The sequence below is a fragment of the Oncorhynchus keta genome, chromosome 19 (assembly GCF_023373465.1).
Source record: "Oncorhynchus keta strain PuntledgeMale-10-30-2019 chromosome 19, Oket_V2, whole genome shotgun sequence".
Lineage (NCBI taxonomy): Eukaryota > Metazoa > Chordata > Actinopteri > Salmoniformes > Salmonidae > Oncorhynchus > Oncorhynchus keta.
The window spans coordinates 64,107,141-64,133,219 of record NC_068439.1 but is presented as its reverse complement, the minus strand read 5'-3'; the positions used below and the strand labels follow the sequence as shown (position 1 = coordinate 64,133,219).

Sequence of the window (26,079 nt, the reverse complement as noted above, 5' to 3'; positions counted from 1 at the left end):
AGGAAACTGAAAAGATTTGGAATGGGTCCTCAGATCCTCAAAAGGTTCTACAGCTGCACCATTGAGAGCATCCTGACTGGTTGCATCACTGCCTGGTATGGCAACTGCTCGGCCTCCGAGCGCAAGGCACGACAGAGGGAAGTGTGTATGGTCCAGTACATCACTGGGGCCAAGCTTCCTGCCATCCAGGACCTCTGTACCAGGCGGTGTCAGAGGAAGGGGCCAAAAATTGTCAAAGATTCCAGTCACCCTAGTCATAGACTGTTCTCTCTGCTACCGCACATCAAGCGGTACCGGAGCACCAAGTCTAGGTCCAAAAGGCTTCTTAACAGCTTCTACACCCAAGCCATACGACTCCTGAACATCTAGTCAATGGCTACCCAGACTACTTGGATTTCCCTCTTTTACATTGCTGCTACTCTGTTATTATCTATGCATAAGTCACTTTAATAACTCTACCCACATGTATATATTACCTCAATTACCTTGACTAACCGGTGCCCCCTCACATTGACTCTGTACCGGTACACCCCTGTATATAGCCTCACTATTGTTATTTTCCTGCTGCTCTTTAATTATTTGTTACTTTATTTTGATTTTCTTTGGTATTTTTCTTAAAACTGCATTGTTGGTAAAGGGCTTTTAAGGGCTTGTAAGTAAGCATTTCACTGTTGTATTCGGAGCATGTGACAAATAACATTTGATTTGATTAGATTTTAAAATGTGAGGACAGGAGCCATTTAGAGAATAGGAATCAAATATGACTGTCTGATGATAGAGGTAGAGGATCTGGGTTTTATGCTCCTGCTGCTCAGAGCCCGGTTAAACCAAATCATTAGCACCACATGCTTAGTATTAGGACTTTGTCATGATTGATGATTTTAACCGAAGACAAATCACTGATCACTAAGGAAAGATCATTTAAGGTGTGGGGTTGGTACTATTGATGTGATTTGTTCTGAGGACAAACATAGCCTTTCTAAAAGTAATTCCAGGACACCACTATCATTTCAACATTGAAATGTGCTACTGAGAATGACATTGTAAGCACATGTACCATAAAGTACATACTGTGTTGTGAACTGCTGACACAGGCATTCAGATGCATTCCTCATGCTGGTCTGGTTGGAGGCAAAGAGTAGCGTTGTGGTAATAGTGGTCAGGGAGCTAAGACTGAGTACAAAGCCAACAACTTCCCTGTTCCCTCACCTTTCCTAGCAGTTGATTTAAAAGTACAGCATTGATAAACTAACCAATCCTTTAGATATACAGTATTGCTGTTGTTAGTATCTGGAAGGAGAATAATATGGCATATTCATTCAAAGTGGCTCAGCTAAATGCTGCAAAGGTTTTAGCCAAAATACCAGCCAAGGCATTGTGAAACATCTTATTTCAGAATATTCCATCAATACTAAAACTAATTGGAGACCTTTGCAATATCCACTCCCCTCTTGATGCTTTCCAGTTTACCGTTTAATGCTATTAATATTAATTCATCCGCAACTGTCAATAATAGTACACAACTCCCTGCATCTCCCCTTAGGAGTTCAAAAGCAATTAGTTCAAGTGAGGAAAATAAATGTTTGTGTTGTTCTTAGGCAGTGGCGACCCCATCATTCAGGGCAGGTGGTGCAGAACCGTTTTGAGCCCCCCCTGTTTAGCAAAAAATAAAATGTTATTTTACTTCAATTTGCAAATATTTGCAAATAAATCCTTAAGTTAATAAAGCTGCATACAAACATGGTCTCTTTCTTGAGTAAGGCAGTTCCAGAATGCAGGTGTTTCAGCCTAGCTCAGTGCTTTCTGTGGTGGTGGAGCAGCCAGCGAAAATACAGAGCGTAAGCGTTGGTAATCTTCTCTAGTTGCGCCATGATCTGCTCAGTGCTCTGTCACTCATGGGGACACTATGTCACCGCTAAATGTACAGGTAGAGCTAGGCAGTTCAATCCCCATTGGGTGCTGCCATATATTTACATTAGAAGTATTGGCCACATACAAAATTACATCAAATCATGTTATATCTAACGTAGCTTTGATTGGACTGATCATGTCAATATCATACTTTTTCAAAGTCTAGCAAGTTAGCTAACTAGACAATATCCTTGCAAATCCTTTTCAATCCTTGAAAGTACCATACATCCAGAGAATGCCAGACCTTGATGACAAAGATTTATGACAAAGTTTGCCCACAAAACGGACTGCAGAGCCACCTTCCTGTTCAAGTGAACACAGCACAACAGCGAGTCTAAAAATATGTATTTTATGCTGCTGCATAAATGATGTAATATGCCAGGGAGATACAGTGCATTCAGAAAGTATTCAGACCCCTTCACTTTTTTCCACATTTTGCTACATTACTGACTTATTCTCAAACGGATTCATTAAAAAATGTTCCTCAATCTACACACAATACCCCATAATGACAAAGCGAAAACAGGTTTCGAGAAACTATTCAGACCCTTTGCTTTGAGACTCGAAAGTGAGCTCAGGTGTATCCTGTTTCCATTGGTCATCCTTGTTTCTACAACTTGATTGGACTCCACCTGTGGTAAATTAAATTGATTGGACATGATTTGGAACTGCACACACCTGTCTATATAAGGTCCCACAGTTGACTGTGTATTTCAGAGAAAAAAAAACAAGCCATGAGGTCAAAGGAATTGTCGGTAGAGTTCCGAGACAGGATTGTGTCGAGACAGATCTGGGGAAGGGTACTAAAAAATGTCTGAGGCACTGAAGGTCCTCAAGAACACAGTGGCCTCCATCATTCCTAAATTGAAGAAGTTTGTAATTATCAACACTCTTCCTAGAGCTGGCCGTCCGGCCAAACTGAGCAATCGGGGGAGAAGAGAAGGGCCTTGGTCAGGGAGGTGACCAAGAACCCAATGGTCTCGGTGACAGAGCTTCAGAGTTCCTCTGTGGAGATTGGCCAGACGGAAGCCACTCCTCAGTAAAAGGCCCATGACAGCCCGCTCGGAGTTTGCTAAAAGGCACGTAAAGGCTCTCACACCATGAGAAAAAAGATTATCTGGTCTGATGAAACCAAGAATGAACTCTTTGGCCTGAATGCCAAGCGTCACGTCTGGAGGAAACCTGGCACCATCCCTACAGTGAAGCATGGTGGTGACATGTGGGGATGTTTGTCAGCGGCAGGGACTGGGAGACTAGTCAGGACCGAGGGAAAGATGAACGGAGCAAAGTACAGAGAGATCCTTGATGAAAACCTGCTCCAGAGCGCGGTAGGACCTCAGACTGGGGTGAAGGTTCATCTTCCAACAGGACAATGACCCTAAGTACACAGCCAAGACAATGCAGGAGTGTCTTCGAGACAAGTCTCTGAATGTCCTTGAGTGACCCAGCCAGAGCCCGGATTTGAACCCGATAAAACATCTCGAGAGACTAGTTGAAAATAGTTGTGCAGCGACGCTCCCTATCCAACCTGACAGAGCTTGAGAGGATCTGCAGAGAAGAATGGGAGAATTTCCCCAAATACATGTGTGCCAAGCTTGCAGCGTCAAACCCAAGAAGACTCGAGGCTGTAATGGCAACTAAAAGTGTGTCAACAAAGTACTGAGTAAAGGGTCTGAATACTTAAGTAAACGTAACCTTTATTTTTTTCTTTGTAAAAATGCAAAAATGTTCGCAATTGTTTTTTTTATACTATTTTTGCCTTGTCATTGTGGGATATTGTGTGTAGATTGATGAAGAAAAAAAACAATTCAATCAATTTTAGAATAAGGCTGTAACGTAACAAAATGTGGGTCTGAATACTTTCTGATTAAACTGTATGAATACTGTTGCTAAGAAAGTAATACTAAATGTATGTTGTGTAGTAAGCTGTTAGTAGCTTACTACACTTAGGGTGTGTCTCAGCCTAAGAATTTGGTCCCTCTCCCCCTAACTTGGCCTACTCTTCTGTAAAAAATAAAAGTAACAAATAATTAAAGAGCTACAGTAAAATAACAATAGCAAGGCTATATACAGGGGTTACTGGTACAGAGTCAATGTGTGGGGTCACCGGTTAGTCGAGGTGATGGGGGAGCGATGCAAATAGTCTGGGTAGCCATTTGATTAGCTGTTCAGGAGTCTTATGGCTTGAGGGTAGAAGCTGTTAAGAAGCCTTTTAGACCTAGACTTGGTGCTCCGGTACCGCTTGCCGTGCGGTAGCATGGAGCCAAATACAGGACCATTCTGGAAGAAAACCTGATGGAGTCTGCAAAAGACCTGAGACTGGGACAGAGATTTGTCTTCCAACAAGACAATGATCCAAAACATAAAGCAAAATCTACAATGGAATGGTTCAAAAATAAACATATCCAGGTGTTAGAATGGCCAAGTCAATGTCCAGACCTGAATCCAATCGAGAATCTGTGGAAAGAACTGAAAACTGCTGTTCACAAATGCTCTCCATCCAAACTCACTGAGCTCGAGCTGTTTTGCAAGGAGGAATGGGAAAAAAATTCAGTCTCTCGATGTGCAAAACTGATAGAGACATACCCCAAGCGACTTACAGCTGTAATTGCAGCAAAAGGTGGCGCTACAAAGTATTAACTTAAGGGGGCTGAATAATTTTGCACGCCCAATTTTTCCGTTTTTGATTTGTTAAAAAAGTTTGAAATATCCAATAAATGTCGTTCCACTTCATGATTGTGTCCCACTTGTTGTTGATTCTTCACAAAAAAATACAGTTTTATATTCTTTATGTTTGAAGCCTGAAATGTGGCAAAAGGTCGCAAAGTTCAAGGGGGCCGAATACTTTCGCAAGGCACTGTATGTCACTTCCTTTGGTTCCTTCCCCAGGCGCTATTGTTTCTGTTTCAGTTTCATGTCTGTGCTTTGTCCGTGTTTTGTATTATGTTGCGTTTATTTATTAAAACACTCTCACTCCCTGAACTTGCTTCCCGACTCTCAGCGCACCTCGTTACACTGACTCACTGCAGCTACAATAAGGACATCAGATGAGTATGAATCTGTGTTTCAATCAAAGTCTGAAAACTGCTATGATTCATCTTTGAATAATGGCCATATACATTGGGTTAGTACAGTTGTCTCAGGTGTTGAATGGAATGCTTTCTTCTCTACAAAGACTGGCTACCTTCAGTGCAGCCAGGACAGACATATTGTACAACTCAATCACTTTCTTATTCTTTGTAGATTGGTTCTGTCTGGTCTGTAATAGCCCTTGCCTTCAAAGCAGCACAGACATTGTAAAAATGCATCTAGAGGCCAAGACAATCTGAAGTTCACTTCTCTTTCTTTCCATAATAACTGCCTGCAAGGCCAGATTACCCGAACAGGCACGCATGGCACGTGCCCCGGGGTCCATGACCTCCAGGGGGACACCAACCCCCCAGAATAAAAATATATTTTTAGGTCAGGGGGCCCCCAAATAGCATATTAACACGTTATAAGCAATAGCCAAATGTGTAGAATAGCAGGAATGTAGCTATAAAACTGCCACATTTTCTCTCTGCCTTATGACAAAATGTGTAGAATAGCGTTATAAAATTGCTAATTTTTCTCTCTGAAATGCAATGGATTACAGGTGCAGAAGAAGTCATCCATGCACAGTGGGTAGGGAAACATGGATTATAGAGAGGGATCACAATGGGCTGATTGGGGTGGTGGTCTGCAGTAGACATGGCTATTTGTCAACGCAGGACAATAATAGTAATATATACGACCAGGTAGAAAGAAGGCCTAATCATACTAGGAATGGTTTAAGCGTTCATTTCATGAATGGATACTTCCTGAATTCTGCTACCACTCGTAGCATTTGGTAATAATCTCTCCAGCCTTTCTGAGCATGGCACAATGAAGCTGTTTTACCCAAAACATGGGCAAGAATATAATTCATTATTCTCAAGGTCTGTAATACCCCATAGAATCTGGCATGGGGGCGAGTTAACACAAAGGAACTCACAACAAAACAGACTACAGGTTTAAACTCCAGTTGCACAATTAAAATGATCGGCGTGAATGATTTAGCCAAGTACACCACAGATCGTTCCATTGAATACTCCGTTTTCCTCTTGGATTGGTAACCTACATTAGACAATAGCCCACAATACCTGTTTTATCACATCTTTCCCAATAAATTGCTAGAACAAAACAAAAGCCTGTCTCTGCCCTGTGATTACATAGATAAATATTGCAAGGTCGACTCCCTCGTCTTACCCCATCAGAGTGATGATACAAGAACCTTTACCAACGTCATCTGCTCATCTCAGAGCTACCCTGGTCATGTCCAACTTGAGTGTGATTGGGGCAAAGTGATTGTGGGGAGGATGGAAACGAGGCCCCTTAGTGACAGCACAAGGGCCTGATTAAAACAGCGGACAGGGAACAGCCTTGAGCTGCTGAGAGTGCTAGCTACTATAGACCCTGCGCTCCACTTCACATTCTCCAATCACAGGGCAGGCTGGATGCCGTGACACAGACCCCAGGGCTTAATGGCATTTCTGGGCTGAAGGAAGCTGTCTCACACCCCGCCATGCTCATTGTACTGTATGTATTCAGGGGATTTCCACCCGAAGGAGCACAGTAGAAATAAAAGCAGTGGTGGGTTTCCTTTGAAGAAAGGACCTTATTCATGGTGGTATCTGACTCCCTTCCAGGTTACTTACAGACCTAACATGGACATATACAGTAGTAACCTTAAAATAAAGTGTGATCTGCCAGCGTTGTTGACTGCAATCTGCCAGCCATTGTCGATGGCATTATAAGCCATGGTTCACTTTGAAAAAGCTGCATTTTAAAATGTAACAAAGACAGGGGTGACTAAGACATACCAGTAAAATATTAGCAATGCCCAAATGCCCTCCTCAATTAGTGTCAACACAGTCAAGGTTTGCTGGGGTGGGAGAGAGAATACAGAGGTTTGCAGATGGGCAGTTACAAGATAACATGGCATAAAGTCATCCAATTGAATCTCTCTCTCTTTCTTTCTTTTGCAGCAGGCGGTAATCTGCACTACGTGAGTCAAATCTGGGTAAGTGATTAGAGGGCTTTATTTATTGTTTATTAAGGCGTGACTATTGGGCAGTGTTTGGTGGTCTAGCTGCTTTAACTTGCCCACCCGCCCAGTCGGGACGGAGGAAGATGAAGGCCCGCATGGTGTCTGTGGCCTGCAGATATACAGCCTGCTCCGCTCCGAGGTAACTGAAGAGCCTTTCGGGGCAGCGTGAAAGCTGAGATCGATCACTACCACGCAGCATGCAGGAAGAAAACGCCAAATAATAGGCAGAAAAACTAAAAGGCAATATGTGGAATAGGATTGTCTGAGGTAATAGCGATGTACAATATCTTACAATCTGAATCATCATGATAGATGAAAGAGCTTAAGGAGCAGGGTGTGTGTGTGTGTGGTACTCACCTTGTACTGGAACAGAAAGAGGCCGCAGAACAGGCTGTAGAGGTCAGCGGTCAGCAGAGAGAGATTGACCGACGTGGCGCTGGTCCTTCTAATGACCACGGGCATGAAGCTGTACAGGCCAAACATGCAGGCACTGAAGCCGATATACAGCAACCCTGGTGAAAGACATATACACACACATAGAGGACACACACACACATGATGAGTGACAGAGCTGCAGGGGCAGACTGGAGCTAATTAACAGCAGAGTGCTCACCAGAATACCAACTAGCCAGCAAAAAAAATAATTCACCTGCCTGTCTATCAATGCTTATATAGGATAGTTTTCTTAGTATTCTTGTGTCCATATAAAGATAGAAGGACCTTGATGACAGAGTAGGGAAGGGCTCATCTTCTCCATTTATCAACACATTTGCCTATTACAGGTGGTGGATCTTAATTTGATCACCTTGTTGCAGGATAACTTTCCAGGAGAACTTTCCACTTAGAAATGTCAGACTTGATTTTCACTTTTGAAAAATGTTTCAAATGTCCATTACTTAAAATCCACATTTCCTGTTGCTGCAAGATTATTTTCCTGCAGTAGCAAACTGACTCAAATGAATATCCTACATCTGTACATGTGCAGTGATTTGTCCAATGACCTAATATTTTGTTGGATCCTGTGACATTCTTTCTGCACACCAAACTGATAGAAATGGGAACATAGTCATGGCAGCATTTCCTCCTTCACCTTTAACCAAAAAAGGGAGAGGAGGAGGATGCAAATATCATTATATATATGCCATATACAGTCACTGTAAAGGTCAATGACTGTCAAACAACAGACATTGAGGAGAAAGTGGGCGACTGAGACAGAAAATCATGACATAAGGATGGGCATTTCAGAGAGATAGTTGTCATGTAGGGACTACGGACATTCTGATTATATTTTGTCATGCAGAAACACAGTAATGGGATTTAGTGTTACTATGAAATTAAATTACCTGCTCATCTAGTTTCAGGTTCATTTTGAAAAAAAAATGTATTTATGAAGGACACGACTTTTACGGCCCCAGATGAAATGACAACACAGACAGATAATGGTAATTTGTCTCAAAACAAAACGTAAACAGCACTTATCTGGCAGATTCTGCTCGCAGAGATGTTATGAATGCTGCCAGGGCCATTTCCCCTCTCCCTCATTCCACTAAAAGCAATCAGGATCCTCTTCAATCCCTTTTCATTGTCATAGATACATTACATCTCAGGGGAGTTGTCCTCAGGAGAGAATGCAAAAATATCCACCTGCTTCTCTGCAATGAGAAAGTACTGAAGGACAGCTGACAAGTGATAGGTGAAGAGTGGATAAGTCCAAACACTGTTTAAATACAGTGTAAATAACCAATCCCAATTCACAGTAGTCTCTTCATTGCTCCAGTTCACTGCTCCAGTTCACTGCTCCAACTATCGCTGAGCAACTATCTTCAATTACTCCCATTACAGCCGGTATGTACTTCCAAAAACGTTATAAATTAAAATGTACAAGCATTTATAACACAGCATAAAATAAAACAAACAAATAAAACCCAGAAGAAATGACTCATTACTGTCATGGACAGGGTCAGAAGTCAACAACAGCGCAATACATTGGCTTGCCGGAGAGTAATTTTTTCGGAAGTACATACCGGCCTTAACGGGAGCAAAGGAAGATAGTTGCTCAGTGAAACTCCATATTTGGTGAGTAATTAACACATTTTGACATTATGATGCTTGCAGAGCTGTCTAAAGGGAGTTTGAATCATCATAGATAATGAGGCAGCACTCACCATAACAGTCCCAAGCCATTGCATATATCAGAATCTGACTACCGAATATGTACTACGCGATATTAAAACCTCAAATATTGAAGATCTAAGCCCTACACTATAAATCAGGTTTGAGGAGTTAGCGAGGTAACTTTGGTCAACTCTGACTTTAACTCGGGGTAACCAGTACCATGAAAGTGGTACTCAGCCTGAAGGTGTGTTGACCAAGAACGAGAGTGATGGAGTGCTGCATCAGATGACCTGGCCTCCACAATCACCCAACCTCAACCCAACTGAGATGGTTTGGGATGAGTTGGACCACAGAGTGAAGGAAAAGCAGCCAACAAGTGCTCAGCATATGTGGGAACTCCTTCAAGACTGTTGGAAAAGCATTCCAGGTGAAGCTGGTTCAGAGAATGCCAAGAGTGTGCAAAGCTGTCATCAAGGCAAAAGGTGGCTACTTTGAAGAATTATTTTGATTTGTTTAACACTTGTTTGGTTACTACATGGTTCCATGTGTTCTTTCATAGTTTTGATGTCTTCACTATTATTCTACAAAGTAGAAAATAGTACAAATAAAGAAAAACCCTGAAATGAGTAGGTGTGTCCAAACTTTTGACTGGTACTTTATGTGTAATATTAGTTTGATTTAGAATGGACCATTATCATGCACTGGTCTCGGAACAGAGGCATGGAAGGAAAACAACGTGGTCATCTATGCACTTAAATAGCTAATGGAGGATGCTTTTCCCATGGTTCCTTTTCACGCCAGCCAGGTAGGCTGTACTGCTGTTGTAAAGAGAAGCAATGTGCTTAATATTAGAAAGTTCATAAATAAATAGAGTAGACCTAGCCTATAGAAAGCTGATGGGATCCTCCTCTTTTTAAAATTTTAAATAGAGGACATTAAATCTCTGTTTTATCACACAGTTGCATAGCATATAGAAATGTTGCGCAACATGAGCTCCTGGGCTCTCGAAGTGTTTTCGATCACATTTGCATTGATGTCAGAGTGATTAGAGGGACAATAGAGTGCTGAGTACCAGGCAGTTAGCAAGTTTGGTAGACTACTAATGACCATCAGCAGTATCAGAGCATGGAGAAGCCAAGTTACTGTGACTAAATGGTCACGTGCAATTGAACTGCTGACCATGACTTGAGACCGCCGGTGTGGCGGTAATACGGTCACTGTAACAGCCCTAAGCACAGCGCTACATTCTGGCGGTTGGTTACAATGCACTCACTGTATTCAGTATGCTTTTTTGAATCCGATCCACCCAAGCAAACATAGTACATTTTCTGCAATGGGCAAGCACACAGACTTCCTAACCCTTGAAGTTTCACTTGACTTCCTCACATGGTTTTCTCCAAACACTGTTGGTAGTCGGTTGAATAGCTGAACAGAGGGCCTCATGCATTATTCAAATGCCTTGTTTACTATGTCTGGCAGCATACACACCAGAGAGAAATATGGCCATCACCTGCTTTCCTTAACTAAGTTGAAGTGTATCTCCAGGCTAAGTTTTAATGGTGTAGTAGGATGATGATGATTTTAGAAACACGTCAGCAATCTGAACCCATGAATATTGAAATCTCTGTTATTAGGAAGGATATTTGTAGTCAATGATTACCACCCCAAGAGCATTATTCCCAGATACAGTACAGTGCCTTCAGAAAGTATTCACACCCCTTGACTTTTTCCACATTTTTTTGTTACTGCCTGATTTTAAAATAATTAAATTAAGATTCTGTCATTAACCTACACAATATTAACAATAATGTAAAAGTGGAATTATTTTTTTCTAAACTTTTACAAATTAATACAAATGAAAAGCTGCAATGTCTTGACTCAATAAATATTCAAGCCATTTGTTATGGCAAGTCTAAATAAGTTCAGGAGTGAAAATGTGCTTAAATGAGTTGCTTGGACTCACTCTGTGTTCAATAGTAGTGTTTAACATGATTATTGAATGACTACCCCATCTCTGTACCCCCCACATACAGATAATTGTAAGGTCCCTCAGTCAGTGAATTTCAAACACAGATTCAACCACAAACACTTTCCAATGCCTCACAAAGAAGGGCACCTATTGGTAGCTGGGTAAAAAAAAGCAGACATTAAATATCCCTTTGAGCATGGTGAAGGTATTAATTACACTTTGGATGGTGTATCAAAAAACCCAGTCACTACAAAGATACAGGCATCCTTCCTAACTCAGTTGCCGGTGAGGAAGGAGACTGCTAAGGGATTTCACCATGAGGCCAATGGTGACTTCAAAACAGTTATAGAGTTTAATGGCTGTGATACGAGGAAACTGAGGATAGATCAACAACATTGTAGTTACTCCACAATACTAACCTATTTGACCGAGTGAAAAGAATGTAGCCTGTACAGAATAAAAATATTCCAAAACCTGAATCCTGTTTGCAACAAGACAATAACGTAATACTGCAAAACATGTGGCAAAGCAATTCACTTGTTGTCCTGAATACAAAGTGTTATGTTTGGGGCAAATCCAATACAACACATTACCGAGTACCACTCTCCATATTTTGAGGTATAGTGGAGGCTGTATCATGTTATGCGTATGCTTGTAATCGTTAAGGACGAGGGAGTTTCAGGATAAAAAAGAAAGAGAATGGAGCTAAGCACAGGCAAAATCCACCAGACACTGGGAGATGAATTCACCCTTTCAGCAGGACTATAACCTAAAACAAGGCCAAATCTACACTGGAGTTTCTTAAATCTACTTGAAAATCTATGGCAAAACCTGAAAATGGTTGTCTAGCAATGATCAACAACCAACTTGACTAGCTAACCACCAGCTACTATATGCTGTACAATAGCACCCTGTCTGGCTTACTCCTACTAGCTAACCAACAGCTGCTATATGCTGTACAATAGCACCCTGTCTGGCTTACTCCTACTAGCTCACCACCAGCTGCTATATGCTGTACAATAGCACCCTGTCTGGCTTACTCCTACTAGCTGACCACCAGCTGCTATATGCTGTACAGTAGCACCCTGTCTGGCTTACTCCTACTAGCTAACCAACAGCTACTATATGCTGTACAGTAGCACCCTGTCTGGCTTACTCCTACTAGCTAACCAACAGCTACTATATGCTGTACAGTAGCACCATGTCTGGCTTGTTTGTAGCAAATCAACCGTTGATGTTATAAGTAAATAAAGTGCATCCATATATCAGTTAGACACCTTCATCTCCTACCTGTAATTCATGCAGCACAACAAGACCTTCGTAAAGGTTGACACCACCCCTTAACCGGCCTGTACACTTTTACTGTACAGCAGTGGCCCATCCATCTTAGCTCAGGGCCCCATCTCTTTGTCACCCCCACTTCATTTGCAGAGTGATCTTCCAGTGACACCCCTTACAGCCTAACTGATTGTGTGAGGAGGATCTGACACCGCAGTGGAGGGGAGGAGGAGGTGTGGGAGGGCATCTCCGCTCGACAGGATAATCAATTCCCCCTTTGACAATGTTTAATCATCCCTGTATCACCCACCGCCACTTATTTCCTTCCCACATGCACGCACTTCCCTTCCTCACACAAATACACACACACAGTAACAGTAGCTTACCAATCTGCCAGTCCCACTGCACCTTTAACAGCTCCTTGTGTTCCATGATGGCCCTGAAACAGAAAGAAAATTACACAATTCCTGTCAGGCACAGGTGAGATTTCAGAGATGGGGGGATAAAACAGTGTGAGTGATGGGGAGAGGAAAGTAAGACAGGAGGATCAAAAGTCTCTTGACATGAAGCTCAGTTTTGACAACTCAGCACCTGTGATTCTGACGAGGGACAAGACCGTCCTATCAGAGCGAGGTGGGGGTACAACCCTCTGACCCTACGGAATGGATCTTGGGAATTCTATTGAAGGAATCATCTGACTCCAGAGGGACAATAGAAACAACATGGTGGACCATTCACCCCCCGGTCTAAAAAGAAAACACCAGCAAGAGACAAGAGACGGGTCCCCATGCACCCACTGGCATGGGCGATGTCTCATAACCAGGGGGTTTCATCGTTCCCATTTAAGCCTCATAATGAGCTTATTAAAGAGTTAAAGAGTCACAATCTGATCTGGAGAGAGAGGCGTAATACTATAGAACCTGCTGGTGGGAGTATATGTTGAATATGGGGCATGTCTGTAGATATGTAGCTGGCATCAACGGCTGTATAAGATCAGATGGCACATGCTACAGAACGTATACACTAAGTATTCAAAACATTAGGAACACCTGCTCTTTCCATGACAGACTGACCAGGTGAATCCATGTGAAATGTATCATCCCTTATTGATGTCACTTGTTAAATTAACTTCAATCAGTGAAGGGGAGGAGAAAGGTTAAAGAATGATTTTCAAGCCTTGAATTGTGTATTTTTAAATTTAATTTTACCTTTATTTAACCAGGCAAGTCAGTTAAGACAATGACGGCCTGGGAACAGTGGGTTAACTGCCTGTTCAGGGGCAGAACGACAGATTTGTACCTTGTCAGCTCGGGGGTTTGAACTCACAACCTTCCGGTTACTAGTCCAACGCTCTAACCACTAGGCTACGCTGCCGCCCCCTGTATGTGTGCCATTCAGATGGTAAATGGGCAAGACAAACAAATTTAAGTGCCTTTGAACAGGGTATGGTAGTAGGTGCGAGGCGCACCGGTTTGTGTCAAGAACTGTAATGCTGCTGGGTTTTTCACGCTCAACAGTTTCCTTTGTGTATCAAGAATGACCCACCACCAAAAGGACATCCAGCCAACTTTACACAACTGTGGGAAGCTTTGGGGTCAACATGGAATGCTTTGGGGTCATCCCTGTGGAATGCCTTCAAGACTTTGTAGAGTGCAAAGCCCCAGCGAACTGAAGCTGTTCTGAAGGCAAACTCAATATTAGGAAGGTGTTCCTAATGTTTAGTATACTCAGTGTAGATGAGGTTAATTTAAGGGTTCCAGCTTGATAATGTTAGTGTTGGAGTGTAAAAGATATAGCACTAGAGTTCTGAGTTTCTACTGGCTGCTCTTGTGGTATCGGTGAAGAGAGATGCTCTGTCCAGCATCAGTGAGGAATGACACACTAGACCTGAGTTCAAATACAGTTTGAAATCTTTGAAACACTTTGACCGTTTGCCTGCCTTGAGTGACAGATTTTCAGAGTTTGCCATTTTGGGACTATTCTGTTGGTTCCATTGTACCAGACAAGCTCAAACAAGCTAAATATATTTGAAATGATTTCAAACAGTATTTGAAGCCAGCTCTGACACACACAAACACACTCACAGCTGAATGCCGCTGAAGAAAGAGCCGAACAGTCCCATCATACCCAGGAACTCCACCCTGCTCAGGTTCTTAACGATGAACTCCTCACACACATTAGAGATTCCATAGAGCATGGCACCTCCCAGAACCAGCAGGTCCCCCAGGAGCTTATGTTCCCCTAGGCAGACAGAGTGAGAGAGCGAGGAGGAAATGACTAGAGCACAACATTACAATAGCCTATCATATGAAAGAGCTATCCCTGAGTTATCCATGACAAATAGGTTATCATATGAAATGCTGTTCAGTAATATCAGACTAAGTGGCTAGCCTATAAAAACCCATTAGTAATGCATGACAACAAGGCAGTGAAAGACATTGGCTGATAAGAGAGGTACAGACAGCAACTGGGTTGCAGCAACTTTTCTTAATTGGAGTTAATGAACTAAGCAAATTTAAGATACTGTTCACTTTATTGGGTTTGAAATAACGCTGTTCTCCGTAACACTACTGTGTAGCTGGTAAGACAAATGGCCATTATTGATTGGAACCTGATACCAAAGTATTGCATTATCCCTTTGTCCCTGCATGTTTCGTGCATACTGAACGCAGCAATGGGTTTCGGTCATGTAGGGATCAACCGTGCCCAATCAAACAAAGAACTTACAGATACTCAGCACACATTTGAGATATAATATAACTATTCTGTCAATTCTGAGACAGAAATGAAACTCTAGCAGTTTGTTTTTAAAGAAACTCTAAACTCCTTGGATCCAGAACATGTAATATGATTTGGATTGTAACATTTATTATTCATAGTGAACCAACATTCTATCTACTGGAAATCCAGGGGGTAATTAATGCAATAATGAGAGGGGGACATAGATATGAAAGGCACACCGCGCCAGGGATAACACCGGGGAGCTGACTGTGTTGTTGCTAAAGGTACTGAGGATTAAACACAATGAGACAGTGATGGTGAACTGCTCAGTGAGGACCCTGTGTGTTGGGATGATCGGGATATTTGCGTGAAGGACACAGCAGACTGAAGGCCTCCAATGAGTCAGAGCAGTACACGTTTATTATGGGTCTTTGTAAATGCTTAATTAAATGGTTATTCAATAACACTGTGATATTGGCCCTTGGGGCAGGAAGGGTAATGTTTGTGTGTGTATGTGTCTTACCTAGGCCCTGCTGTCTTCCCACCAGGACATCTGCCCCCACCATGCAGCCGATGCCCAGCAGACACACCCCAACGCCCACAAAATGCACGGCCTTGTACCTCACCAGCAGGAAGAACCAGGACAGCAGCAGCACCACAGGGATGGTGAAACAGTCTAAGAGCTGAGAGGCAGAGGAGAGACATGCAGAGTTAGAACAGACACAATGAACTGTGGTTAGTAAAGACACAACAGAGAGGACATGGTTTTAAATCAGGGACGGGAAACTAGCTGCCATTTGTAGGCCCCCGGATCAATGTCCCCCTCCCCCAACATAGGAACTAAGTCGGGGTCTCAACTTAATGATGAGAGTTAGAATATACAAGGTGCAATTTTGAAATTTGGTTGTGCATCATCAGTTTCTTTCTTGTTATGTCACTCACAGTCAGTCACTCAATTACCTCATGTCAATGAAAATTTTTTAGATTGGTAAGTAAGTATAGACAGTCTAGACAACTTGCAGTAATCATTGTAGAATTACCGACCGGGAGGCCCCATTGATTTTATTAGTCACTCACTCAGATATCACCCCCGTCAAAGTTGCCCATTCCTGGTTTAAATGGAGTTCCAAGATACTGTATGCCACATAGACAAGAGAGACACACCTAGGGAGATGGTATCACAGTAGAGCTAAACACCGCCCCCACACAGAGGCAAGGGGCTGACACATAGGACACACACTGTATTAGAGGACAAGGTCAGAGGACAGTCCAACACTAATGGTGATGAGAAAGAATGAGGATGGTGATTTTTAGGGGTGGAGGATTTTGCGTCAGGCAGGAGAAGGGGTCATACGGGAGGGAGGAGAGGTAAGGTTTACGAGCCTTGGGGACCATCAGGCCTCCATTCCGGGAAGCCTTTCTGGCACTTAGTGATAGCAGTATGGGTTCACCCCCAGGGACAAGTAGTGCACAGGAGAACAAAGTGATAAATTGAACCGTAGGACAGCAGGCAGAGTACACAGAGGAGAAGAGAAGAGGTGGTGGAGTGGCTCTCCTGACAGCTCACAACAATTAATGTTTTGACACCTACAACAACCCTGGCACAATAATGTGTGGTTTAATCGATTTGTCTAAACACCAGCCCAGTATGTCTCAGTCTCTCTCATCAGACCAGTATGTCTCAGTCTCTTTCATCAAACCAGTATGTCTCAGTCTCTCCTCTCTCCTCAGACCAGTGTTTCTCAGTCTCTCCTCTCTCCTCAAACCAGTATGTCTCAGTCTCTCCTCAGACCAGTATGTCTCAGTCTCTCTCATCAGACCAGTATGTCTCAGTGTCTCTCATCATACCAGTATGTCTCAGTCTCTCATCAGACCAGTATGTCTCAGTGTCTCTCATCAGACCAGTATGGCTCAGTCTCTCCTCTCTCCTCAGACCAGTATGTCTCAGTCTCTCACCAGACCAGTATGTCTCAGTCTCTCTCATCAGACCAGTATGTCTCAGTCTCTCTCATCAGACCAGTATGTCTCAGTCTCTCTCATCAGACCAGTATGTCTCAGTCTCTCTCATCAGACCAGTATGTCTCAGTCTCTCCTCTCTCCTCAGACCAGTATGTCTCAGTCTCTCTCATCAGACCAGTATGTCTCAGTCTCTCTCATCAGACCATTATGCCTCAGTCTCTCTCATCAATCCAGTATCTCTCAGTCTCTCTTATCAGACCAGTATGTCTCAGTCTCTCTCCTCAGACCAGTATGTCTCAGTCTCTCCTCTCTCCTCAGACCAGTATGTCTCAGTCTCTCCTCTCTCCTCAGACCAGTATGTCTCAGTCTCGCTCATCAGACCAGTATGCCTCAGTCTCTCTCATCAGACCAGTATGCCTCAGTCTCTCTCATCAATCCAGTATCTCTCAGTCTCTCTCATCAAACCAGTATCTCTCAGTCTCTCTCATCAGACCAGTATGTCTCAGTCTCTCTCTTCAGGCCAGTATGTCTCAGTCTCTCCTCAGACCATTATGTCTCAGTCTCTCCTCTCTCATCAGACCAGTATGTCTCAGTCTCTCCTCTCTCATCAGGCCAGCATGTCTCAGTCTCTCCTCTCTCATCAGGCCAGCATGTCTCAGTCTCTCCTCTCTCATCAGGCCAGCATGTCTCAGTCTCTCCTCTCTCATGAGGCCAGCATGTCTCAATCTCTCCTCAGCCCAGTATGTCTCAGACTCTCCTGTCTCATCAGACCAGTATGTCAGTCTCTCCTCTCTCATCAGGCCAGCATGTCTCAGCCTCTCCTCTCTCATGAGGCCAGCATGTCTCAATCTCTCCTCAGCCCAGTATGTCTCAGACTCTCCTGTCTCATCAGACCAGTAGGTCTCAGCCCAAAGATTTGACTAAAACAATCATTTCAAACCTTGCATATATTTGTATACGACCACGTGTCTCTCTACTATGTGTGGGAAAACTTGGTAACAGATTCCCCAAATAAAAATAAATTGGAGTTTTTACAGCCTTTTATGTTCAACAATAAAAAATAAAACTGTTTCTCAGAAAACTTGGGGTCAAATTCGGGCCACAGGCCGCCACTTGGGGAACCCTGATGTAGGGTAACAATAACCATGAGAGAACCCTGAAAGTGAGTGAATGATTGAGGTTGAGTTCTGTGTTACTCTCATCTGTTCTCTCTGTGTAACAGCTATGGCAGGAAACTGACAATTTATACAGTGAGTTATTGGCAAAATAATAGACATGACATGGTAATGAAATCCTCTTTACAAATACCAGCAAACAAATGAAACCCCCGGCAATTTAGTCAGCCCTAATAAGACTCTCTGCTTAACTCTACCAAATACATCTTAATTTAATACCTCAGTGTGTTATGTCCCCAGGCTGGCTACCTGCATATCTCTATTATTATTATAACTGGAAGAGTGTGAATAGCAGTGAAGATAATGTCCCTAGCCAGCTGTAATAATGAGTTGATGAAGAGGAGTTTTCTCCAGATGTACCCACTGATCTCCTCATACTGGAGCCTAGCCAGACTCTACGACCATTCATAACAACTAATCATTTCCCCCTTAATGGGAAAGTCCTTAATAGCACTGTTTTATTCCTCGTTCTCTTCATGACGGAAATATTAATATTGATGAGGCATTGTCTAACATCGTTATAGTTTATTTAAAAAACTATTGAGAATTGTTGTGCCTATTTCTTTCCTCCACCCTCCCTAAAGAATCAGTGGGAGAGCCAATTAAATAAATACCAACATCTCCTGCACAGAGGAAAAGAAGTGTCTGACTTGGCCTTAAAGTGAGATGGTCCATTGATCAAGTCTCTTACTAACACCAAACTTACTTAATTTGAGTTGACCTGAGCTGCTCTGTTTTTCAGTGTTTTCCCTATATTCATTTAGCCTCTGCTTAACTCCATTTTATTTATTATATTACAATATGATAATATATAATTTATTTATTATAGTTGCCGCCTCTCCCCCCCAAAATAACAAATATAACTTAAATGACTAAAACCAGTTATAAAGCATGTAGACATTATAATGAAGCTATACACTCAGTGTTCAGTTTATTAGGTATACCCATCTAGTACTGGGTTGGACCCCCCTTTGCCTCCAGAACAACCTGAATTCTTCAGGGCATGGACATGTTGCTCAATTGGTAACATGTGCCAGGAAAACATTCCCCACAACATTACACCACCACCACCCAGTACCATTGACACCAGGCAGGACTGCTTACACCAAATCCAAACTTTGCAATCAGCATGATGCAACAGGAACTGGGATTTGTCGGACCAGGCTATATGTTTTGCCCACTGGAGCCACTTCTTGTTTTTAGCTGAAAGGAGTGGAACCCGGTGTGGTAGTCTGCTGCAATAGCGTATCTGTGACAAGGACCGACAAGTTGTGCGTTCTGCACACCACTGTTGTACTGTGCTGATGTTTCCTTAGACCTCTCATCATCAAGCTGTCATGGGGCCCTCATTGATTTTGTTACAATGTTTGAGTCATTCAGATGGCTTATGTCGTGTTCATATGCTATGACAAAAGGTGTAGAAGAGAAGAAAACTATTATACTGTTCTCTCCACCAATTTGTAGAATGACAGGAAATCGTAGGAAGAAAATCGTAGGGGAAACACTGCTCATTATCAAACCAACTTGCACAGCAGATCTGGAAAAAAATATATTTATTTCAAAATATTTGTACCAGTTTGAGTTATAGCTGTTTACTGAGTCAATATTTACAGTGATTCCTTGAGCGCACCTTCCTCTGAACGTTTAATCACCTTCACAATATCCTCAGACTGGGTTTACTTTGAAGAGAGAGTTACTGCTGTAGTCTGCTGCTCTCAAATATCCATCTCTTCACAGTGGAAGAGTCACCCTATCACTCTCCTCACCATGCGGATAGATAGATCCATCCCTGTGTGAACAGTTGCTGCAGGCCACCCGTGTGCTTGTCACATCATTACGTTGGGCTGCCTCTGGGTCAGCAAGGCATGGAGGTACTGATCAACTCGTCCATGCATCATCCAGTCTGTCTGCCTGTCTGTCACAGGGCCAGACCACCAATGAGGGGATTCTGTTACCTTTTACACTCGCCTTCCACCACTTCACTTCAGCAGAACAATCAGCACCCCACACCACTGGCCTTGACACTCTGTGAGACCGAGGTTCCATCCATTTGCAAGGAGGAATGGGAAAAAATGTCAGTCTCTCGATGTGCAAAACTGATAGAGACATACCCCAAGCAACATACAGCTGTAATCGCAGCAAAAGGTGGCGCTACAAAGTATTAACTTAAGGGGGCTGAATAATTTTGCACGCCCAATTTTTCAGTTTTTGATTTGTTAAAAAAGTTTGAAATATCCAATAAATGTCGTTCCACTTCATGATTGTGTCCCACTTGTTGTTGATTCTTCACAAAAAAATACAGTTTTATATCTTTATGTTTGAAGCCTGAAATGTGGCAAAAGGTCGCAAAGTTCAAGGGGACCGAATACTTTCGCAAAGCACTGTATGTGCCCTTTGTTCACCATGGTGCTGTCGATTATTGTTACAATGTCCATTGGTGCGTGTGAGTACCTGTGCTGTGTGTTTTGGGCTTTCGTGCCTTTGTGGATCGCACAGATGATTACGGGTCTGGTCCCGTGTGATAATCATTGTGCGCTAGTGTTATTTATTCTAGGTACTCCTTGGTCTTTTGTTTGGGTTTCAACTCTGTGTTTTTGTTACGCGTTTGTTTGGTCTTCGTCCCCGTGCCCTTACATGTTACGCCATAATTTGGGGTATAATAAAAAAAACAATTCCTGCACCCGTCTCCTGAATCATTCATGCCAACGTGACACACGAGCCGATAATAGACACATTTAAATATGTTTTTCTTCCAACTTCTTTCCACATGGCTCAAAATGCTGGATCTGAAGAAAGAATCAATCTATATTTATTCAGATTGTTGCTGATACCTTATATTCTCAGGCTATCGTAGACTTTAGGGTAAATCTATTTGAGATAAACGGTTGAGATTGATATAATTTAAAATCTTAACAGGGTTGTCAAACTATTTAATAATTTCTTTCAAACTTTTGTTTTTAAATAAAACGTTTTTTAAATATATTTTTTTACCTTAAAAGTCCATTCTAAACACATAAATTGTAGCTTAGACATATTTGACATTATCTGAGGTTTTTGTGTTGTACCCGCCATCAGCTGAGACAACATGCTCTTGAATATATATGAAAAAGATGAATAACATTCCAGCCATGAGGCCAAATAGGGGGCTTTTGGTCGTTGACTGCAGGGAAGGACTACTGAATGACAATGCCACCACCACACGTTTTATAGCCTATTTGACTGATATGACTGTATACACAAGTTATACCCATTATCACAACTTTGCAGCACTCTCATCTCAAATCAAATTGTATTAGTCACATGCGCAGAATACAACCTTACCACCGTGAAATGCTTACTTACAAGCCCTTAAGTGCAGTTCAAGAAATAGAGTTAAGAAAAGATTTACTAAATAAAATAAAGTAAAAATAAAAAGTAACACAGTAGAATTCCATAACAATAACACGGCTACATACCGAGTAAAGGTGCGGGGGTACAGGTTAGTCGAGGTCATTTGTACATGTAGGTAGGGGTAAAGTGATAGTCTGGGTGTCCATTTGATTAATAGTTCAGCAGTCTTATAGCTTGGGGGTAGAAGCTGTTAGGGAGCCTTTTGGACCTAGACTTGGCACTCCGGTACCGCTTGCCGTGCGGTAGCAGAGAGAACAGTCTATGACTTGGGTGACTGGAGTCTGACAATTTTGTGGGTCTTCCTCTAAGTGTCAGGACTACTAATAAAAAACTAATTGAAATAAAAACGAAAATAAAAGAGCAAAACTATAATAACCTGGGTCAGCAGGAAGTACCATAAAAGTCCAGGTAAGCCAGTGAATTACTAATAGTAGTGTCTGTTCTCGTTCAGCCCTGACTACTGAGAGAGGAGTGTTTAGGTGCCTGATTTAAGACTACAGAGGGGATACCAACACACTCCTCACTGTCTGTCTCCCCAAATCGCCCAGCCCTGGGGCCCCTGGATGGATCCTGAGTCCTGGCTGGGCTCCAGAGGGGTGGAGGGAAATGCCAGATTTAGCTGATATTCGATTTAGCTGAAATCCTGCTCTCAGCAGGACTCTCCTATAATCTTCCCTCTCTCCATCCCTCCCTCCACTAGCAAACTGATGCCTTTCGGGTGGATATGAGTAAGGCTCCTTTGGCACTAACCACATTTTAATGAAGATAAACTGACACACGGAACGAGAGTCAGCAAGTGCACCTTTAATTAGCCCCCTTATCATGCAGTCTCAACCAGAAGTGGATTCACAGCAGGGCCAGGCCAGGCAGAGGGCCAGCCAATCAAGATGGCTTTATTTATATACACTGCTCAAAAAAATAAAGGGAACACTAAAATAACACATCCTAGATCTGAATGAATTAAATATTCTTATTAAATACTTTTTTTTTACATAGATGAATGTGCTGACAACAAAATCACACAAAAAATGATCAATAGTGTGTGTGGCCTCCACGTGCCTGTATGACCTCCCTACAACGCCTGGGCATGCTCCTGATGAGGTGGCGGATGGTCTCCTGAGGGATCTCCTCCCAGACCTGGACTAAAGCATCCGCCAACTCCTGGACAGTCTGTGGTGCAACGTGGCGTTGGTGGATGGAGCGAGACATGATGTCCCAGATGTGCTCAATTAGATTCAGGACTAGGGAACGGGCGGGACAGTCCATAGTATCAATGCCTTCCTCTTGCAGGAACTGCTGACACACTCCAGCCACATAAGGTCTAGCATTGTCTTGTATTAGGAGGAACCCAGGGCCAACCGCACCAGCATATAGTCTCACAAGGGGTCTGAGGATCTCATCTCGGTACCTAATGGCAGTCAGGCTACCTCTGGCGAGCACATGGAGGGCTGTGCGGCCCCCCAAAGAAATGCCACCCCACACCATGACTGACCCACCGCCAAACCGGTCATTCTGCAGGCAGCAGAACGTTCTCCACGGCGTCTCCAGACTCTGTCATGTTTGTCACATGTGCTCAGTGTGAACCTGCTTTCATCTGTGAAGAGCACAGGGCGCCAGTGGCGAATTTGCCAATCTTGGTGTTCTCTGGAAAACGCCAAACGTTCTGCACGGTGTTGGGCTGTAAGCACAACCCCCACCTGTGGACGTCGGGCCCTCATACCACCCTCATGGAGTCTGTTTCTGACCGTTTGAGCAGACACATGCACATTTGTGGCCTGCTGGAGGTGATTTTGCAGGGCTCTGGCAGTGCTCCTCCTGCTCCTCCTTGCACAAAAGCTGAGGTAGCGGTCCTGCTGCTGGGTTGTTGCCCTTCTACGGCCTCCTCCACGTCTCCTGATGTACTGGCCTGTCTCCTGGTAGTGCCTCCATGCTCTGGACACTACGCTGACAGACACAGCAAACCTTCTTGCCACAGCTCGCATTGATGTTCCATCCTGGATGAGCTGCACTACCTGAGCCACTTGTGTGGGTTGTAGACTCCGTCTCATGCTACCACTAGAGTGAAAGCACCGCCAGCATTCAAAAGTGACCAAAACATCAGCCAGGAAGCATAGGAATTGAGAAGTGGTCTGTGGTCACCAACTGCAGAACCACTCATTTAATGGAGGTGTCTTGCTAATTGCCTATAATTTCCACCTGTTGTCTATTCCATTTGCACAAACAGCATGTGAAATGTTGTTGTCAATCAGTGTTGCTTCCTAAGTGGACAGTTTCATTTCACAGAAGTGTGATTGACTTGGAGTTACATTGTGTTGTTCAAGTGTTCCCTTTATTTTGTTGAGCAGTGTACATTACAAACAACAAATCAAATTCATTTATTTCATTTTATATATACGCATAACTTTAAGTACATTAATTAGATGTATAGTTTGTATTGTCTCCTGACGAAACAGAAATGTTGAAAAATGCAGTAGGAGGCTAATTTCTTTTATCGCAATCACATGGTACCACTACCCCCCCCACACACATGTACCTACTAGCATGCTAACTGTGGGGAAATTGTTTAGACCCTCTGCAATTCTTTGCTAATGCGAACTAGCGCTAGCCAGCTAGTCACAAGTTATGGCAAAACAAAGTTCACTCGTGCACTTTTTCAAAAAGCCACAGATGGAGGATGAAGAGTCATCTTCAGCCCATGAGGTTAGCTACTGCTTTGACTTCCACAGCCTAGCTCAACATCGCCCAGCCCGGCCTTGTCATGGTGAGCATGTCATCACGAGGCCACCTGCAAATTTGTCTGAACTGTAGTTGACGAACCAGCCACACAACCAAAGATATGAGTCATCCTCGTTTTGGAATACATTTTTTTAAACTTTATTTAACTAGGCAAGTCAGTTGAGAACAAATTCTTATTTACAATGACGGCCTACCCCGGCCAAGCCCTAACGCGGACGACGCTGTGGCAATTGTGCGGTGCCCTACGGGACTCCCAATCACAGCCGGTTGTGATACAGTCTGGAATCTAACCAGGTCTGTAGTGATGCCTCAAGCACTGAGATGCAGTGTCTTAGACCGCTGCACCACTCGGTATGGACAGTTTTTTTTAGCTGGCATACAGTTCGACAAAGCACGCTCTTTTCTGTAAAACTGCGTACACATTTCTCCGAGGCCACTATGGAAGGCTCATTTGTTAGAGACATATATAAAGATTGGAAGCATCTTTGCGAGGCATGCTTCAACACCAGGCTAGCAAACCCCACTCATTTGCACTGGATAAATGTGAAGGCTATAGTACAAAGCCATCACAATCAAAGCCAGGGTAATGTTTTAAACTTACCCGCAAGTTCATAGCACTACATAGAGAAGAGTGAAGAGGCCCTTAAAAAGTGCAACTTTTTGAAAATTTCTACATAAATAACCAAATATGACCCCCAAAAAATCTAAATAGTCTATAACAGCTGCCCAAAAATGCTAGACTCATCTTCTGGAACAGACAGCTGACTGAGCTGCATACCCGGTTCCAGGAGGATCAATATGGAGGATCAATATGGAGTAGGGCTGTCTCAATATGGAGTAGGGCTGTCTCCGACAAAAAAAAATCTTAGTTGACCGAAAGTAGTTTGTTCTTTCGACCAATAGATTGGTCTAAATTTGTTAACCTGTATTTTTCCATATATAGATACACCCTATGTGTTTTAATAAAATAATCTACAGTGGCAAGACAAAGTATGTGAACCCTTTGGAAATACCCAGATTTCTGCATTAATTAGTCATACAATTTGATCTAATCTTCGTCTAGGTCACAACAATAGACAAACACAGTCTACATAACTAATAACACACAAACAATTATACGTTTTCATGTCTTTATTGAACACACTGTGTAAACTTTCACAGTGCAGGGTGGGAAAAGTATGTGAACCCTTGGATTTAATAACTTGCTGACCCTCCTTTGACAGCAATAACCTCAACCGAACGTTTCTGTAGTTGGGGATCAGACTTCCTCTTTACAAAACAGTTCAGCAATATTCTTGGGATGTCTGGTGTGAACTGCTCTCTTGCGGTCATGCCACAGCATCTCAAATCGGGATGAGGTCAGGACTCTTACGGGCCACTCCAGAAGGCGTATTTTCTTCTGTTGAAGCCATTCTGTCGTTGATTTACTTCTGTGTTTTGGGTCATTGTCCTGTTGCGTCACCCAACTTCTGTTGAGCTTCAATTGGCGGATAGATAGCCTAACATTCTCATGCAACAAAATGTCTTGACAAACTTGGGAATTCATTTTTCCGTCGATGATAGCAAGTTGTCCAGGCCCTGAGGCAGCAAAGCAGCCCCAAACCATGATGCTCCCTCCACAATACTTTACAGTTGGGATGAGGTTTTGATGTTGGTGTGCTGTGGCTTTTTTTTCTCCACACATAGTGTTGTGTGTTTCTTCCAAACCACTCAACTGT

At 43.0% G+C, this 26,079-nt stretch overlaps 1 protein-coding gene and 1 long non-coding RNA gene across 2 annotated transcripts in view; one reads left to right on the top strand and one right to left on the bottom strand.

The window, feature by feature from the left end:
* Positions 1 to 26,079, bottom strand: part of LOC118398677 (solute carrier family 35 member F1-like) — a 128,516-nt gene that overhangs the window by 7,710 nt on the left and 94,727 nt on the right. Inside the window, exons 4-7 of the mRNA XM_035794249.2 lie at positions 15,625 to 15,784; positions 14,465 to 14,621; positions 12,767 to 12,819; positions 7,376 to 7,530 (exon numbers count right to left, since the gene is read on the bottom strand). Of these exons, the coding sequence (XP_035650142.1) occupies positions 7,376 to 7,530; positions 12,767 to 12,819; positions 14,465 to 14,621; positions 15,625 to 15,784 (525 nt within the window). The remainder of the gene's footprint in view (positions 1 to 7,375; positions 7,531 to 12,766; positions 12,820 to 14,464; positions 14,622 to 15,624; positions 15,785 to 26,079) is intronic.
* LOC118398679 (uncharacterized) lies at positions 4,837 to 15,753 on the top strand. The gene is made up of 3 exons (XR_004828661.2): positions 4,837 to 4,962; positions 6,957 to 6,991; positions 15,629 to 15,753. It is a non-coding gene; the product is annotated as an uncharacterized LOC118398679 (long non-coding RNA).